At 41.0% G+C, this 18,397-nt stretch overlaps 1 protein-coding gene across 3 annotated transcripts in view; it reads left to right on the forward strand.

Moving 5' to 3' along the window:
* The first annotated feature begins 17,930 nt into the window (after positions 1-17,930).
* Positions 17,931-18,397, forward strand: part of LOC140201797 (scavenger receptor cysteine-rich domain-containing protein DMBT1-like) — a 76,656-nt gene continuing 76,189 nt past the window's right edge. For 2 of the 3 annotated variants that reach the window (XM_072266486.1, XM_072266487.1), the window contains exon 1: positions 17,932-18,094. In XM_072266486.1, the coding sequence (XP_072122587.1) occupies positions 18,049-18,094 (46 nt within the window). In that variant the 5' untranslated portion in view covers positions 17,932-18,048. Of the gene's footprint in view, positions 18,095-18,397 lie in introns of all 3 variants that reach the window. The other variant, XR_011886965.1, reaches the window with a different exon arrangement.

Raw genomic sequence — 18,397 nt, forward strand, 5'->3', positions numbered from 1 at the left:
CTCTGATCTGAAATGTCACTCCTCAAATTTGGGGGCTGTGCGCTCTCGTTCTCGATACCCCAACTGTAGGAAACTTCATCTCCACATCCACCCCATCGCGTCCTTTCAACATTCAATAGGTCTCCATGAGCTCCCCCCATATTCTTATAAATTTAAATGAGTACAAGTCGCAAGCTGTACAAAGCTTATTATATGTTAACCCCTTCATTCCTGGAACCATCCTCCTGAATCTCCTCTGGATTCTCTCCAATGGCAATATATCCTTTCTGAGATGCAGGGCCCAAAGCTATTGACAATACTTCAAGTGTGGCTTAGCTAGTGTCTTATAAAGCTTCAGCATTATTTCATTGTTTTTATATTCAATTCCCCTTGAATTAAATATCAATATTACATTTAACTTCTTTATCACAGACACAGTCTGAAAATTAACCTTCTGGGAGTTTTCTACAAGCACTATAAGTCCCTCTGCACTTCTGATGCTTCAACCTTCTCCCCATTTAGATCATACTCCGCAATACTGTTCCTCTTACCAAAATGAATGATCATGCATTTCCCAACATTGTATTCCATATACCAAATTTTTGCCCATTCCTCCAATTTGTCTAAGTCCTGGTCTAAGTGCTTCCACAGCACTACCCATCGCTCCACCTGTCTTCATATTATCTGCAAACTTTGCTACAAATCTATCAATTATTTTATCCAAATTATTTACAAACAATGTGAAAAGCTGCAGTCCCATTCTGGACCCCTGTGAAAAGCCACTAGTTATTGGTAGCCAACCAGAAAAGCGCCCCGCTTTATTCCTACTCGCTGCCTCCTGTCTGTCAGCCAGTTCTCTATCTATGTCAATATCTTTAAAGTAATGTCATAGCATTTTATCTTGTTAAACAACCTCATATCTGGCACGTTATCAAATGCCGTCTAAAAAGCCAAGTAAATGACATCCACTGCCTCTCCTTTGTCCACCCGGCTTGTTACCACCTCAATGAATACTAAAATATGTGTCAGGCCAAATTTCCCTTCAGAGAATCCATGCTGACTTTGACTTCTCTTTATCATCAGTCTCCAAGTATCCCAAAACATCATCCTTTATTATAGTCTCCAACTCCTTTCCAACCACTCAGTTTAGGCTATCTGGCCAATAATTTCCTTTCTTATGTCTTTCTCCCTTCTGAAATAGTGGAGAAAAAATGCAATCTTCCAATCCTCCTAGACCATCCCAGAATCAAGTGATTATTGAAAGATCATGACCAATGCATCCATTATCACTTCAGCAACTTCCCTCAGGACTCTGGGATGTAGTTCGTTTGATCCAAGTCACTTATCCACCTTATCTAGTACCTTTTCCTTTCTAATAGCAATGGCACTCGCTCCGGCTTTCTCACACTCACGGACCTCTGTCGCACTGCTTCTGTCTTCCACAGTGAAGACTGGTGCAAAATACCCATTAGGTCCACTTCCGTCATTTTCCAGTGATCCAATATCAACTCTCACCTCTCGTTTACGCATTATATATGTGAAAAAAATCTTTCAGTGCCCTGATTTATATTACTGGCTCAAATTACATCTTCTCCGTTCTTATGGATTCTGTAGTTGTGTTTTGTTGGATTTTAAAAGCTTCCCAGACATGCAACTTCCCATTCACTTCTGCTACTTTATATGCCCTTTGCTTGGCTTTTATGCAGTCCTTAACTTCCCTTGTTCGCTACGGTTGTCTACTCCTGCAGTCTAAGAACTTCTTCTGTGGGACTTAACTATCCTGCGCCTTGTGAACAATTGCCAGAAAATTCAGCGATCGCTGTTCTGCCATCATCCCCGCCAGCTTCCTCCCCCAGTTCACCTGGGCAAGCCCCCCTCTCATGCCTCTGTAATTCCCTTTATTCTATTGTGATAGTGATGCATATTACTTTTGCTTTTCCCTGTGAAATTGCAGTATAAATTCAATCATATTATATCACTGCCTCCTAAGGTTTTATTTACGCATCTGGGTTATTACACAACACCCAATCTGCGATAGCCTTTCCCCTAGTAGGCTCAAGCACAGGCTCATCTAACGAGCCATCTCATAGGCATTCAATAAATTTCATCCCTTACGATCCATCATCAAAGTGGTTTTTCCAATTCCATTGCATATTGAAGACCCATTACGATATAGACATTACCCTTATTACATGCTTTTTCCAGCTCCTTTGCAATGTCACCCTACTTCTTGGTTAGTATTTGGAGGCAATATATGATTCCCAGAATGTTTTTCTTTTTTAACCATTGCAGTTTTTTTTTTTTTTTTAATTCCACCCACAAAGATTCAACATTCTCTGACCCGATGTCACCTCTTACAAAAACTGTAATTCCATCCCTTCCCGACAGAGCCACACCACCGGCTATGACCTCTTGCCTGTCGTTTTGAAACAAAGTATATCCTTTGATGTTAAGCTCCACACTATGGCTTTCTTTCAGCCCAAAACCTCATACTGACAAATCTCTAATTGTGCAACGAGTTTGTCCACCTTATTCCGCAAGGTATATGCACTTAAGTACAACGCCTTCATTCCTGCATTCTTCGTCTCTTTGAATTTTGCCTCTGTGGTACATATTACCTCTTTGCTCGGTCTGCATTTGTACCTAATCAGTGGCTTACCATCAACCATTTTAGTGTCATCTGCAGACTTACAAAAAATGCTTTGTACATTCTCACTCAAATCATTGATATAGATGACAAACAGCAATAAATCCAGCACCGACCTCTAGTGAACAACAGTTAACATGGAATTTCAGTCTAAAATGCAAACTTCCAAAAACATCCTTTGCTTCGTACCATCAAACTAATCCTCTATCCGATCAGCTTGCTCTTCTTGATTCCATGCGATCTACCTTCCAAAAGCAGTCTACCATGTGAAAGCATATCTACTGTCCTGTCTTCATCAATGTTCTTCGCTACTACTTCAAGAAAAAATAAACTCGGCCAACGTCATGAGACGTGATCCTCCACAGAAAAAGTCATGCTACCTATTTCTAATTAGCATCTCTCTTGTGAAATGCTTCCATATATTTTCTTAAGAGCTCCTTCTGGTAACTTACCTGCCAATCATAATAGGCATACTGGTGTATAATTCTCAAGTTTTACTTTTTTAGATGTTTGATTTGAAGGCAAGGCTTTAGCCATGCCGCAGTCTTCCAATACTTTACCCAGCATAATGATGAGTTATATCTCTTATCCAGAACTCCTTCAATTTTTCTCTAACTTCCAATAATGTTCTTGAATTTAGCTGATTGGACTCTGAATTATCTAACTTTGTATATTTTAAGACATGTCATACCTCCTATCCCTTAATATGGACAATCTTCAAAACCACCCATTAACTTTTTTTTTGTTTTTTTCTGGATACAGGAATAATTCAGAGATAAGACAGGTTGTTCTGGTAAGAGTGCAGGAAGGAATGGGGAGATTACTAGTTATATTTCATGGGATAAGTAAAGACAATGACTTCCACTGCAACAAGGTGAGTAACCAGAGGACAGAGACTAAAGATTAGTGTCTGCAAATTAATAACAGAATGAGAAATATATTACCCTTGGGATTGCAGGTGATTGGGTATGTCCAATCAAATTATCAAATTGTTTCAGCTCCACAATTAAATACTTCTTCAGTTTCTAAAAAAAATATATAAATTCTGACTCACCGTTAATGTAGTGTTCATGAAGAATGTAAAGGGAAGTGATTTACACACACTCTAGAACTCACAAAATGTTCTTGCTGTGACAAATTGAAGCATCTCAATCTATGTAAATAGTGGTACGCATTTTACTTTTTTCTAACTTTTACAGGCGTTTAGAGTTTTTTTTTTTTTTTAAATCACTATTCCAATCTGCTTAGTTGGGAAATTGATAGTAATTTCTCGCAAATCGTGTTGCTGGTCTCTGCTCTAACTGCTACTCCAATGCTGACAACTGGAGGGCAGATGTGGGCAGTGAATACAGTGCTGATAACATGATGTGAAGCAAAGATTTCTTCTTCTGGAAGATGTTCTATTAAACCATAATACGTGTTGTGATGGCACAATCTCCCCAGCCCACCCTGAGCTAGTTCAATCCATACCTTCCAGATGATAAAATTGTTCCTCAGGGCTCATCATATTAACCATAAGCTCCCTGGTTCCAGACACTTAAGAAACTCTGGTTGCCATGGAAAGAAGACCTCATCAATGAGAATAATACTAATGATAATTCCATCACTTCCCCTCTGATACAGCTGTGCTCCAAGAAAAAATAAGTACCGCTTGTATACCCTCCCTTACAACAGAAATAGTAACCCATGTAACATCATGGTGAAGATAATCTTCAGCCCCTCCAGTGCAATCAAATTCTTCCCATTGCGTTGTACCAGACTGCAAAGAAATTTTCAGCTCTGCTGCCACTTTCAGGATATTGGAACTTCAACAACAAGGTCATTTTGTTCCTTCACACTTCCTATTGCCTGACAATTAATGTGAGGCAGTGCTGAGGGACCTCATAAAATTTGTCATTTATTCCTATCAAGTGCTATGCCAATATTACCAGGTGATTTACACCTTTCCATGAGCAAAGATTAGGTCTTCAATTTCAACAACAACTAGAATTTCGGAATATCCTCAAAATATTTTAACAATGTATCTTTCCCTACCATCTTACACAAGCTGCATGGGCATGTTCGGAGTAGGATGAGAGGAAATGGAGATATGTGGGATTAACTTCGTGTTGTGTATCTATTTAATACTGCTGTGGAAGTTGTGACAGGGCTTGAATGCTATTACTTCCTGTAAAGTGAAAGCAAGTGTCATATTTTGGGTGACAGAGAGGCTACGCTCCTGGATAAACACAATGCCTCCTATGCTTGCCTTAATATTCAGATAATGAAGGAAGTTTCATGAACTCACAGAGCCGCAAATGACACAGTGAATTCAGTATCTGAGGCAAACATTAGAGCAAGCTTGAAGTCCTATGCACCAATATCTGCTGCAACTGGATTCTTGATTTCCTCACATGCCGGCACTAGGCAGTCAGATTATCAATAAAGTTTCCTCTCCAATCTCCCTCAACACAGATGCACCACAAGGCTGTGTGCTTAGATCATTCCTAGCTGCTTTATGCTTTTGACAATGAGGCTAAACATAGTTCCAATCCCACAGTTAAGTTTGCCTATGACTCTTCTGTTGTTGGCCGAATCAAAGGTGGAGACGAATCAGTATGTAGGAAGGAGATTGTAAATCTCACTACGAGGTACCACAGCAACCGATGCTTCCTCAACGTCAACAAGACTGAGCTTGAGAGGGTCAAAAAAAAAGAAGCAAGGAATCATCAACGGTTTTTGATTCGAAGCAACAAGGCTGCGAGTGAACGGCTGATTTTTTCGGAGCGAAGGGAGTTTTTAACAACTCTGGGGAAAAGAGAGGCGAGAATGTGCAGGAGCGTGACAGCAGCCAGTTGAGCGTGACAGTCTTAAAAAGAAGACCGCCATATCCAGCGGCTAGCGTTCGGGGCTGGCTGCGGAGTGAGAGGGCATTGGCCCAAAAGACTTAGGCGATAATGGGAAGAGGCGAGTTAGGTTTACCTGCGCTATTTGCGGAAAGAAGGAAGTATGTATGTGAGGCCATTTTCTGTGCTCGGTGTCAGATGTGGGAGGTCGTGGAGTCTCCCACCCTCCCGGACGGTCATATCTGAACCAGGCGTGTTGAGCTGTAGCTTCTAAAGGACCGAGTTAGTGAACTAGAGATGCAGCTCGATGACCTTCGCTTGGTCAGGCAGAGCGAGGAACTGATAGAAAGGAGTTATAGGCAGGTGGTCACACAGTTGCCACGGGAGACAGACAATGCGTCACAGTAGGTGGGGGAAGATGAAGAGTCAGGTACTAGAGACCACCCCTGTGGCTGTACCCCTTTACAATAAGTAATCCTGTTTGAGTACTATTGGGGAGGGCGGGGGGACAGTATGGCCCTGTGGCTTAGAAGGGCAGGGAAAAGAAGAGGATGGCAGCAGTGATAGGGGGCTGTATAGTTAGGTGGTCACACAGGCGATTCTGTGGACGCAGTAAAGAAATTCGGATGGTAGCTTGCCTCCCAGGTCCCGGGGTCCAGGATGTTTCAGATCGCATCCAAGATATTCCACAGTGGGAGAGAGAACAGCCAGAGGTCGTGATATATATTGGTATCAATGACATAGGTAGGAAAAGGGAAGACGTCCTGATAAAAGATTACAGTGAGTTAGGAAGTAAGTTGAGAAGCAGGACCCTAAAGGTAGTAATCTCAGGATTACTGCCTGTGCCACGCGACAGTGAGAATAGGAATCGAATGAAGTGGAGGATAAATGAATGGCAGGGCGATTGGAACAGGGGGGCAGGGATTCAGGTTTCTGGATCATTGAGACCGCTTTAGGGGGACGGTGTGACCTGTAGGAAAAGGACGGGTTGCACTTAAATTCCAGCGGACTAATATCCTGGCTCGGAGATTTGCTAAGGCTACTGGGGAGAGTTTAATCTAGAATTGTTGAAGGGGTGGGAACCGAATTTAAAAGACTAGGGAAGAGGAGGTTGGCTCACAAATAGAGAAAGTTTGTAGCCGGTAATAGAGAGCGAGGATAGGCAAGTGATAGACAAGGGAGACGCTCAGACCGAAGGTTTGAGATGTGTTTATTTTAATGCAAGGAGTGTTGTGAACAAAGTGGATAAGCTTAGAGCGTAGATGAGTAGATAGAAACATAGAAGCATAGAAAATAGGTGCAGGAGTAGGCCATTCGGCCTTTCGAGCCTGCGTGATATGATGTGTTAGCCATTTCAGAGACTTGGATGGCTCAAGGACAGGAATGGTTACTTCAAGAATCGGGTTTTAACTGATTCAGAAAGGTCAGGGAGGGAGGCTAAAGATGTGGGGGAGTGGAACTGTTGATCACAGATTGTGTCCTGTTCATAAAAGACCATTCGAGTGTACATAATATTTCCTGATTTGTCGTTTCAGTCCTTATTTTTCATGGTAAATATTTCAAATCAGTTTCAGACCAAGACATTATGCTAAAAGAATGTGATAATATAGAGTAGGTATTGGGAAAATGTTTACTGCCTTTGTTATATTGTTACTGTTGAGCTCTGCTTCAATTAAGAGGGATGATCAAATACAACACCCAATCAGCCTTTAGATTTTACATGGAAGGCATCAACATTTTCCATACAGCTGTCCGGACAGTTGAATTGCTCCAGTGTTATACAGATAATGAATGCTCTGCTCCCTCATATCCTTCTGAGTTATGGGGCTCCTAATGGGCCACAAATCTATGCAGATATGAAACAACGTCGAACAGCAGAGTGTACGTCAATTACAATGGAGCAAATATCGTTGCAATCCACCAAACATTTGTTACCTTCTTACCTCTCAGTTTAATTAATGCTGCCTGCTCTGCTGAGTTCCCCAGAATTGTTATGTATTGCCCAATAATTGACGTGGTTCTTTCCATTACAGTTAAATTGATGCTAAGCAAAATCCTGTATTGGTAAAAGTGTGATGATTGTAAAATTTCCACTAGTTTTGTGGTGGTTGCCAATCTACTAGAAATGATCAATATGATTCAACACTTAATTTTTCGACACTTATTCAACATTATGAATGAATATACTTTATCTACGCTCCATCTGCCAGAAAAAGTGAGATCTCCCAGTGGCCACCCACTTTAATTCCACTTCCCATTCCTGCTCCAATATGCTCACCCAAGACCTTCTCCCCTGCCGTGATGAGGCCACACTTAAGTCGGAGGAACTACACCTCAGCTATTTCTCTCCAGTCCAGACAAAAATGTTGACTGTACTTTTTTTTTTTTCATTGATGCCGCCTGTTCTGCTGAGTTCCTCCAGTATATTGTGTGGTTGCTAAGATTTCCAGTATCTGCAGATTTTCTCTTCCTGGTGTTTCTGACTTGTTCAGTCTTGTTTAAACTTAAGTAGCTGTATTGATGTTTGTTCTCAGATATGAAAACGTGTAAAACGTACTGACAAAACAGTAATTAGACCTCATACAAAAGTAACTGTGCTGTCGTTCCTTCAAGTGCATAAATAATATTTCATGGTAACGAGTGGTAATATGTTTCAGAAAATTCTATGTCTTGCTTTTATGAGGGAGTTTGCCATCAACTCACTAGCATTAGAAGCAATTAAACTCTGTATTTATTTTCAGAAGCAGTAGCACCATTTATTGCAATGGTTTATTTCTTGGACTTAAGGTGGCAAAACAAGTGGATTTTGTGACAATGTTTCAGTCAGGTAGTAAACAAGGAAAACGGCAAGATTTCCAGCAACACACGCTGCAGTGAGTATAACAATGCGAATTCATGTTTTTACTGTATACATAAGTAGGCCACATTTGGAATACTCTGTGCGTTTACACTTGTTGCATCACAATATGTATAGGGAGGCACTGAATGGGGTGTGAGAAGCGGTACACCAGGATGTTGCCTTTATTATTCAGTACAACTTCTGGTGAGAAGTAGGGGAAATGTAAATTGTTTTCACTGTAGCCTGTGAGGCTGAGGGGTGAGCTTATGGAACATTATGAGGGACTTAGACAGAGTAGATGCTCAAAGGTTCAAACACTGCAAAGTTCAAAGTACAAAGTAAAATTTATTATCAGAGTACATAAATGCCAACACATATAACCCTTTTTTGCAGGCATATTTAGAAAATCTATAGAACAATAACTGCAAACTGAAAACATCAGGAACTGTAAACACGCAGCGCAAATGCAGATATAAATAAAGAGCAATACATAACGAGCATGAAATAACAATATAAATAAGTCCTTAAATGAGTGTAGCTAACCCCTTGGTTCAAAAGCCTAATAATTGAGAAGTAGTACCTGCTCTTGAACCGGCGGTGCGAGTTCTAAGACAGTTGTACCTTCTATCTGATGGCAACAGTGAGAAAAGAGCATGTCGTGAAAGACAGGTTATTGCATTGAACGTCACATTCCTCTGTGAGGAAGGAATTCTTTATTAGATTTGGACAAGAACAGATAAGCGTGTTGTACTTTGTACATTAGAAAATCAAATGAGTTTGCACAGCAGGCTTGTACATTCAAAACCCCTACTGCTGTGTATAGGATTTCAGGGATAGGATATAAAACAGCATTCTAGACCTGTGGACAGCAGTCAAACAATTTAACTGATTAAAAAATAAGACGGGGATGATTTACTTCCCAAGGATAGAATCATTTCACAGTCCGGACTATCCATATCTACTATGAAGTAGCAATATCATCACAGTAAGTTCTGCACAGGATGCCTTTGCAAGGTGGCGCTGAAGGCGGACCCAAATGCAAGACACAGACACTGAGGTACAAGGAACTGGTCTAGGATTATCGAGATAGCAAGGTGAGGCAGGAAGAAACGACACTGGACAGGCACACGCGCCCTGGGCGAGAGAAGGATAACAGGCATGGGCTAGGACTAAGACGAGAAAAGCGGGAACTGGACGAGGAACTTGGAACTAGGAGCCTGAACTACGACTCAGAGCCAGAGACAGGACTGGGACCCGGAGTATGAGTCTTGACTTGGCTCGGAACACGGATCCAGGCGAGGACTCGGAACTAGGAACAGACAAGGTACTACATATTAATGGAAATACAAAGCCTGGAATGGGAATGGACGAGGTTCTAGGGTTGGGCTTGGACATGACGAGGTACTAGGACGTGGGCTGAACTGGACAAGGTACTCGAGAGCAGGACGAATAACTCCAGAGCAGGACGAGAAACTCCAGGGCAGGACGTGGCTCCTGGACTAGTTTTGAGTCTGCTTGGTTAAGCTCTTCGGTAGGGGGCCGGGACCGATCCTTGGAGCGCAGGGCCGGGACCCATTCTAGGACGCAAGACCGGAATACTTTAACAGCGCTGGGATAATTTCTTGGACGCTGGGCCGGGATACTTCCTAGGACGCAGAGCCAGGATGACTGCCGAGTAAACTTGCCGAGGGAAGCTGCCGAGGTAAGCTGCTGGAGATTCGGATGGGGACGATCTAGCGCAGGCCGAGGGATCTCCAGCACAGGCCAAGGAATCTGCAGCACTGCGGAAGCCGAGGAATCACCACCACCGGGCTGGGCGACGAACTCCTGGGCTGGGCGAGCCAGCAGAACTGGATGAGAACACGAAGCTCAGACTTGGACAGGGCTGGAACATGGCTCCTGGACTTGGTCTTGGAACACAGGAACACAGAGCCTTGGACTTGAGTACAGAAAGGCAGAGCCTTGGACCTGAGCACAGAACACAGAGCCTTGAACTTGAGCACAGGAACACGGAACACCGAGTCAGGACCCCTCCTTGGGAAGAGGACGTAGGACCGGGTCTCGTACACAGAACACAGACACTGAACACGGGGACACAAGGAGACAGTTCCAAACTCAACGATAGGTAGTTCTTTAACTTGGCGTGGCAAGGCTCCAGTCTCACTCAGGCGGTTGAATTTAACGGGGATACTGACGAGTTTTCAGGCGGAAGTGGAAGGGAACAGTGCAGCAGCAACTCCTTGGTTTGAGAGGTATTTCTGTGCCAGCAAACATGAGAATCAGTTGCCTAAGTTAAGGCACCCAATGGAAGAAGGGAAAACAGGAAAATCTGGAATAAGGAATAACGGACCGGACCGCCAGCTCAACATATAAACAATTTTTTGCAGAGATCTTCATGTATCAATGCAAAATGTGGCAAGAGCTTTATTTATATATATACAAGGAAAATAATATTAAACAGCATTTCATGGTCACTGTTTCAAAATCTCCGTTCTAACTGTTTATAAGGAAAAAAAAAGATGCAGCTCACTTACTTTCAAAAGCTACAATACAAAAGTATGAGTGATCATATTCTCTAAAGTCTCTGACAAGTTGCCACGAATAATCAAAAAAAACATATTTGATTTGTTGCTGTGAAACAATTCCAGGAATTGACATCTTGACAAAAGCAATTACAATGGCAAATTGTAGAATCCAGATAATATCAGTAAACAGTACACCGTACACTCGAATATAAAATCTGACCATAAAGGAACAGCTCACACCCATTGAATAAATGCAGCTAACTGTCAAAATTGTTATATTTCATTGACAGAAAAAAAACTATTTTCCCTTAAAGTATCATTAATACCATAGAGACTTGTGGCATTGTTTGAATTTTGAGCAACACACACAAAATGCTAGAACAACTCAGCAGATCAGGCAACATGGATGGAAAGAAATAGACAGTTCATGTTTTGTGCTGGTACTTTTGTCGTTTGTTGTTGCGTGAATTATACAGATGTTTGAATTATGTGCAAATTAACTGGCATATGTTGTAGAAAAATGCTATGATATTCAGAAACCGATGAATATAATTCCACCAGGTGTTACAGAAATGGAGTGGTGTGTCAATTTTCATTATTAACAGTGTTAATGTGGAAAGTGTAGATCAGAGCATGTTGAAATCTGGGACATGAGATGGGGAAGTATCCAATAAAAGAAAAGTCTCTTTTGTAAAATGGGTGGAAGTGGTCTAGACATCTGAAAACTTTGTGTGCACATAACTCTCAGTTGATTTTTTTATATAATATGGTCCAATCAAGGACACTTATATGTCAGTTGGCTTAACATGTTTCTGTTGATGAATGGAGAATGATGGCCGAATCATTATCAAGTGACTCTGTGCAGAGAAATCTTTGGCTGTTGCCAGAAATTAAACTTGCATTCTGGCCACATTTACATATCCCCCTCATTTTCTTGATCTCCCTGGTTTTATTATGCCAAAAGTATAATACTGCATTTCAGAGTATACAATTTCCAAACATCGATGTTGCCTGATCTGCTGAGTTCCTCCAGCATTTTGTGTGTGTTGCTCAAAATTCAAACAATGCCACACCCCTTTATGGTATTAATGAAACTTTAAGGTAACACTGGTCTTTTCTGTTAATGAAATATAACAATTGAGGCAATTTAGCTGCATTTATTCAATGGGAGTGAGCTGTTCCTTTATAGTCAGATTTTATACTTGAGTGTACGGTGTAAGGTTCACTGATATTATTTGGATCATGCAATTTGTCTTTGTAATTGCTTTTGTCCAGATGTCATTTCCTGGAATTGTTTCACAGCAACAAAACCAAATATGTACTTTTTAAGTATTCATGGCAATCTCCTTTCATTCAAAATATATCTGTGTAAATCAGTATTGAGGCCCAAGTCTTGGAATTTGCTGATTCGTTTAAAAGGAACGATGCTATTACGTGCTGAGCTTTAGTTGCTCAAAATATGTATGCATCTTTGCTGTCTAGATGTTCCTGGATCGTGTAAAGAGCTAATGAGATAGCATTTGCTGTCAACCTGCTGCTTTGGCAGGCAAAATGGAGCGGATCCACGCCGCCACTCAGAGAGGAACTGAGATGCTTCAACACCACCCTCTCAAAACACTTAATCTCTGTTGATGAGTGTATAGCATGTGCGTAGAAGGTGTCATGAGAAATGTAGTGCTGCACCTCAAAACCCTTCCTATATGAATAGAGAATGATAATATTTATTGTTATGTCTAAATAAACAAACACATTGCCTGAGAATATAGAGATATTTTCACAGGAGTATCTCCTGTGATGTGTGGTATGTTTGCAAGTCTGTACATGTGTTCATAACACCACAAGACCATGAGATATAAAAACAGAATTAGGCCATTTGGCCCATTGACTCTGCTCCTCCATTTCATGGTATAAACACCACTAATATTACTGTCAGCGTATCCCCGGCACTTATCACACTGTGTAAACAACTTGTTCGTTAAATTTCCTTTAAACGTTCCCTCCCCGCACCTTCAAACTGTGATTTCTACCATTTGACATTTATTCCACAGAATAACTGTTCTGGGTGTCGACCTCATCTATGCCTCCTACAGATGTATATATTCTGATCAGGTCTCCCTACCGTCTCTGACACACTAACCCAAATATTTCTCATTTATCTAATCTCCCATTTAGAGCTAATAGAATCTAACATAGACCGTAACCTGGTAAAACTTTTCTGCACCCTGTAAAAGATCTCCCTATCTGCATAATTGAACATGGTGCTCAAGGTACCAACCAAATGTTTGCTACAACTGCATCATTATTTCCGGAATCATGAAAGGCATGGATGCCGTGTGCTACTTTTCGATACCCTTCTCAACTTTCCTCAGTATCTGTGACATGCACAAATTCACAAAAAAGCTCCCAGCACCAATCACTGTGGAACACCACAGGATACTGTCTTCCTGTGAGACTATTATACTTCAGTCGCAACCATGCGTCATTTATGGGCAAGTCAATTCTGAATCCAAACGATAAAATTACTGTATATTTTTTCATCTCAATCTTCCTGATCAACACACCGGAGGGACATTTTAAACATGTTACTATATCTATGTAGACAACACCGACTCTTCTACTGTCATCAACAACTTTAGTCACATTCTGAAAAGCTATGTGCAGTTGATAAAAGATGACTTGCCGGATAGAAAACCATTTAGTCTCTCACTATTATAGTATTATTTTGATTTTAATTACATTACAGCAATCCAATCCGTTAGAACTTTTAAAGCAATCTATTCTACAGATGTGGGGCTCACCAGTCTCGAGTTTCTTGGATTAATCTATTTGCACTTTTAAAAAAGGGAAGACATTAACTTATCTCCCATTCCACTGGCAGCTTGTTTGTGGGTAGACAACATCTTCATCAAAACCCCAATAATCTTCCCCTTTCCCTCTCTCCCTAAGCTGGTAAAAACACACCAGGCTCTGGGGATTTATTAGTATTAGTGTTCTTTAAGATACTCAATACTATCCTCTTGTTGAACAAAAAATGTCCTTGTGTACTGGAGTATCTCATTAATCCTATCTTCTTCTATGATATTCTCATTAGTGAATAGACAAGAAAAAATACTCATATTGTACTTTTACAGTAGTCTCTGTCTCGAAACATAAATTATCTTTTTTTTTTCTTGTGCAATTGTAACCTTACCATTGTCACCCTCTTGATTTGAATTGATAATATAAAACAGATTTAGGTCATGTTTCACCTATTTTACCAAGTTCATATCATGTCCACTTTACACCCCAACCCTACCCCCACCAATAAAATGTCCAGTATGACTTCTCGCCAGCCAAGATTATCCACATTTTCTTTCAAGAAATAGTCTTGGAGAGACATTATAAATTCTGCCCGAGGTAAGCATCTTCGCCGACTGATCGTACATCAATATCGGTATGTTAAAGGCATCAACTGTAGACATATTGGGTCCTATAGAGCTTTTCAATCTCTACCTCCATATCAGTTCGCAAGTCCCAGTGATTATTGGGAGGCCAATTCTTCAATCCCCCAGAGCGACTGCAGTTTTTGTAGTTCTTAGGCCTACCCATACGACCTCAGTGGATAGGTCCTCCAGTATGTTCCCTGTGAAGGCTGCTGTGGCATTCTTCCTCATTATTAATGCATGTCCTCCATCTTTTTTTACTCCTTGTTCTATCACTATTGCAATATTGAAATCCCAGAAATTTGATCTGTTAGTCCAGTCCCTCTCGCAACCATTTTCTACCATGGAGACAATATCACAGATAGTAAACTGTTCTGGAATGAACACACTTCAACCTATCAGTTCCACAATGCTTCTTAACATTTTTCTTCCTGCCTTTTCTTTCAGATGTTACTTGCCTCAAAGAGATTTGAGATTTTTTTTTTTGTGAGAGTGACGTAATGGTCTTTTGGAGGTCACTTAATGTAATTTTCCCGCCGATGTGAGGTCACGTGATGATATGTTCAACACGGGTATGAAAAGAAGAGCCCCGATGACGCAAACTACAGGAATTCTGCAGATGCTGGAAATTGAAGCAACAAACATCAAAGTTGCTGGCGAAAGCAGCAGACCAGGCAGCATCTCTAGGAAGAGGTACAGTCGACGTTTCAGGCCGAGAAACGTAGACGGTACCTATACCTAGAGATGCTGCCTGGCCTGCTGCGTTCACCAGCAACTTTCATGTGTAAGCCCTGATGATGCAGTTAGTTTTCCAGCTATAACGTTCGTCAGTGTCTCCGTTCCGTTGCATATTTGCTTTATGACGCAGTTTCATTTTTAAAACGGAGTGTTACGTTCTATTGTAAGGTAAAAGAGTTCTAGGCTGGCAATTTCTGCCAGGTTTGTTGATGTACCTTTTCAGTAGTATTGGAGAGTGAAGACTATCGAAGTACAGGACCTGAAGGATTAAGAGAAGTTGGTATCGTTCGGCAGTTTAACAAAGGATCGACCTTATTGAGTCTTCGTTGAAGAAGTAGCGACCTGCATCGGGATAACTCCTGCCAAAAGACGAAGGTAGTTCATGCAGGATTTGCTCGCCAGAAGAAAGGTCAGTTGTTTTAAGCTGTTTATTTCCTTCATCGTGAATCCTTTTGGACAGAACAAGCAGGAAAGTCGCTTCCATGAAGAAATCCCTCCAGAGAAGTCTCTCCCAATTGAATGTATAATTGTGTTGGACTTTCCAATTTACCATTTTAAGAAGGGTTTTTTGACTTTACCGCTTTAAGAACTGTTTCCGCATTTATTGCTTTAAGAACCAGTACCCAGTGGCGATTTCTTGAATAGCCGCATAGTGGTTATCTTCCAGTTAAAGTGTTCTTTTTTTTTTTTTTGTATTGTTTATCCATGTTTAATAAATGTTTGGCTGTTTTTTTATAAAACCTGACTCGATTGATAATCATTGTTGCCAGTTATGTAACACAGATTAAATTTTGTACTCCACATCATAAGATATTAGCTACTTCCGCTATGACCTCCAGAGGTTCACTCTCCCTATCATAATGTCACGTGCCCACCCAGAGACACTTTGTTGACCTTGGCACCATGAGCCACATTAACATTCGGGAATTAATTTTGAGCCTCAGAAACACCTCCCTGTATCTCTGCTTGTAGAAACCCGTATCATTTTCCCTCATCTGAAAGATAAATATTCTGCCAGCAGTTGTTTTACTGTTCCGGCAAGTTCTAAAATTTCCTTCTGGAGTGAATCCCACATCTCAACAACACGCTGGTTGTACTTTTTGAGAGCTTCATCCGCACAAGTGTTTGGTGTGACCATCACACTGAAACTACTATTTTGAACCATCTCTGCCCTCTGTGTGCATGTTAGCGTGTGCAACTGACTGCTGTTTCAACTGATTCATGATGTCAAAGATGAGGTGGAACAGGAAACACTTCATGAAACGTTGTCTACAGCGACTCATGACTCCTGATCTCCAGCATCTGACAGCAGGTCTACGTCACTCCACTATGGCATTACCACCCGTCTAATAAACAAATGCAGTGGACTATACAAAGCGTGCAGAGGAGATTTACAAGGATGTTTCCTGGATTGGGGAGCATGCCTTAAGAGTAGCTGGAGTAAACTCGGGCTTTTCAGCTTGGATTGATGGAGGATGAGAGGTGACCAGATAGATGTGTACAAGTTAATGAGAGGCATTGATCATGTGGATAGTCAGATGCTTTTCTCCAGGGCTGAAATAGCTAGCACGAGAGGGCATAGTTTTAATATGCTTGGAAGTAGGTACAGAAGAGATGTAAGGAAGAAGTTTTTGACGCAGAGTGGTGAGTGCATCGAATGGGCTGCCGGCGGTGGCGGTGGAGGCGGAAACGATAGTGTCTTTTAAGAGACTCCTGAATGGCTTCATGGAGCTCAGAAAAATAGAAGGCTATGGGTAAATCCTAGGTAGTTGCAAGGTAGAGACATGTTCGGAACAGCTTTGTGGGCCGAAAGGCCTGTATTCTGCTGTAGGTTTTCTATGTTTCCATGTTTCTTCCTATGAATTAAGGAGGAACACACTTAATTTTGGCTTACATTGCTGTTGGTTGCCTTCATAGAAGACTGGTAGTCAATAAGAAACCTATAGTACACCGGCACTTTCACCATAACATCACTACCTTTTGTTCTCTCCAGACAAGTACTTACCTGCAAACCTTCTAAGGTCTCCGGCTCTTCCCCTCAGCTGCAGATTATTCTGTCACTCATCGTTCCACATCGCTTTGGAGCAGCTGGTTTTCTATCCATGAACATTCGGATATTTTGACAAGAAAATCTGACTGTAGTAGAATTTTGTCACCCACGTAAAAAACAATAAGAAGGCAGGTAATCGTGAAGTGGAGCATATGAGTATCTTTAACGCAGGATATGCGACAGTGTGAGGGAGAAATCATTTCAGTGAAAGAAATACATTACGCATACCAGGAGATGATGATTTAGTGCAATATATGGGGAGGTGCTGAACGTTCAAAATAATAGACTGAACGTATATTTAAGGCACATTAAAATGATCATGGGTGTTGGAGAATATTACTCCCTTCTAGGGGATTCAGAAATTTCTTCAAAGTGATTTTAATTGTCCGGAAAATGACCTCAATTTTTCTTTAGTCATTTTGTATGGGAATAACAGAGAATATTTGGTGTGACCTGGAGAGATGGAGATGAATAAAGCTGGATGATAAGATATAATATTTTTGTTCTTTGGTATCATGAATGTTGGTCATCCAAGAAAAAAAATAATTAAAGGGCATTCAGTACGGAGAGGCGTTTTCAAGCGTCAGGGGATAGTGTGCGTCCGGACTGAATCACGGAATTATTTGATAAAGTGGTAAGCTATGCCGTGGGAAGGTGAGAAATGAGAAATATGATCACAAACAACGACCACTTACATTATAACACAGTCTTTGCAATGGACTGAACAACCCTCTCGGGGGCGATAAATGTATGTGTCAAAGTGCTTTTAGTGTGCAAATATCGGGCCAATGACTTTACTCAGTTCATTGATTTCTTAGGAGGAGGTGAAAGTGGATCCGACAAGTCCATGCAAGGACATGTCCTTCCTCAGTGGCGCGTTTCAGTAAACTGTCGTTCATGCCTACATATTTTCTGCCATAACAAAGTAGTTGTCAGAGAGTTAGCTTTCAGATCAGATGGGCTGTTAGAAGGTTTTGGAAGTTTTAAACTCAGAATCCACCTCTATCACTGACTACAAGGAGAATGTTGTCGTCCTTTTTGGCACTGCTTATGTTGCAGATCTGGAACTGTGAGTTTATTGAGAATATCAGTTTATCAATGTGTTGTTTATTATTAATGTCATATAATATTATTGTTGTTACCAATAGCTGGGGAGTATGGAATACGCAAACAAGTATGTTTCTTTCTCAAGTTTGACATTGTGATGAAATAATGTGGTTATGTTAAAACAGTGGAAAAAACTATTTCTCCTGCAAATTACTCGCCTATCCAAATCAGATCTTAATGTAATCGCATAATTCGAGAAAAATGGCAAAAGATACCAGAAAATGAACTGATTTATCTATTTCGTAATAAAAGAAATAGAGCACTG

This window comes from Mobula birostris, chromosome 8, assembly GCF_030028105.1.
Source record: "Mobula birostris isolate sMobBir1 chromosome 8, sMobBir1.hap1, whole genome shotgun sequence".
Lineage (NCBI taxonomy): Eukaryota > Metazoa > Chordata > Chondrichthyes > Myliobatiformes > Myliobatidae > Mobula > Mobula birostris.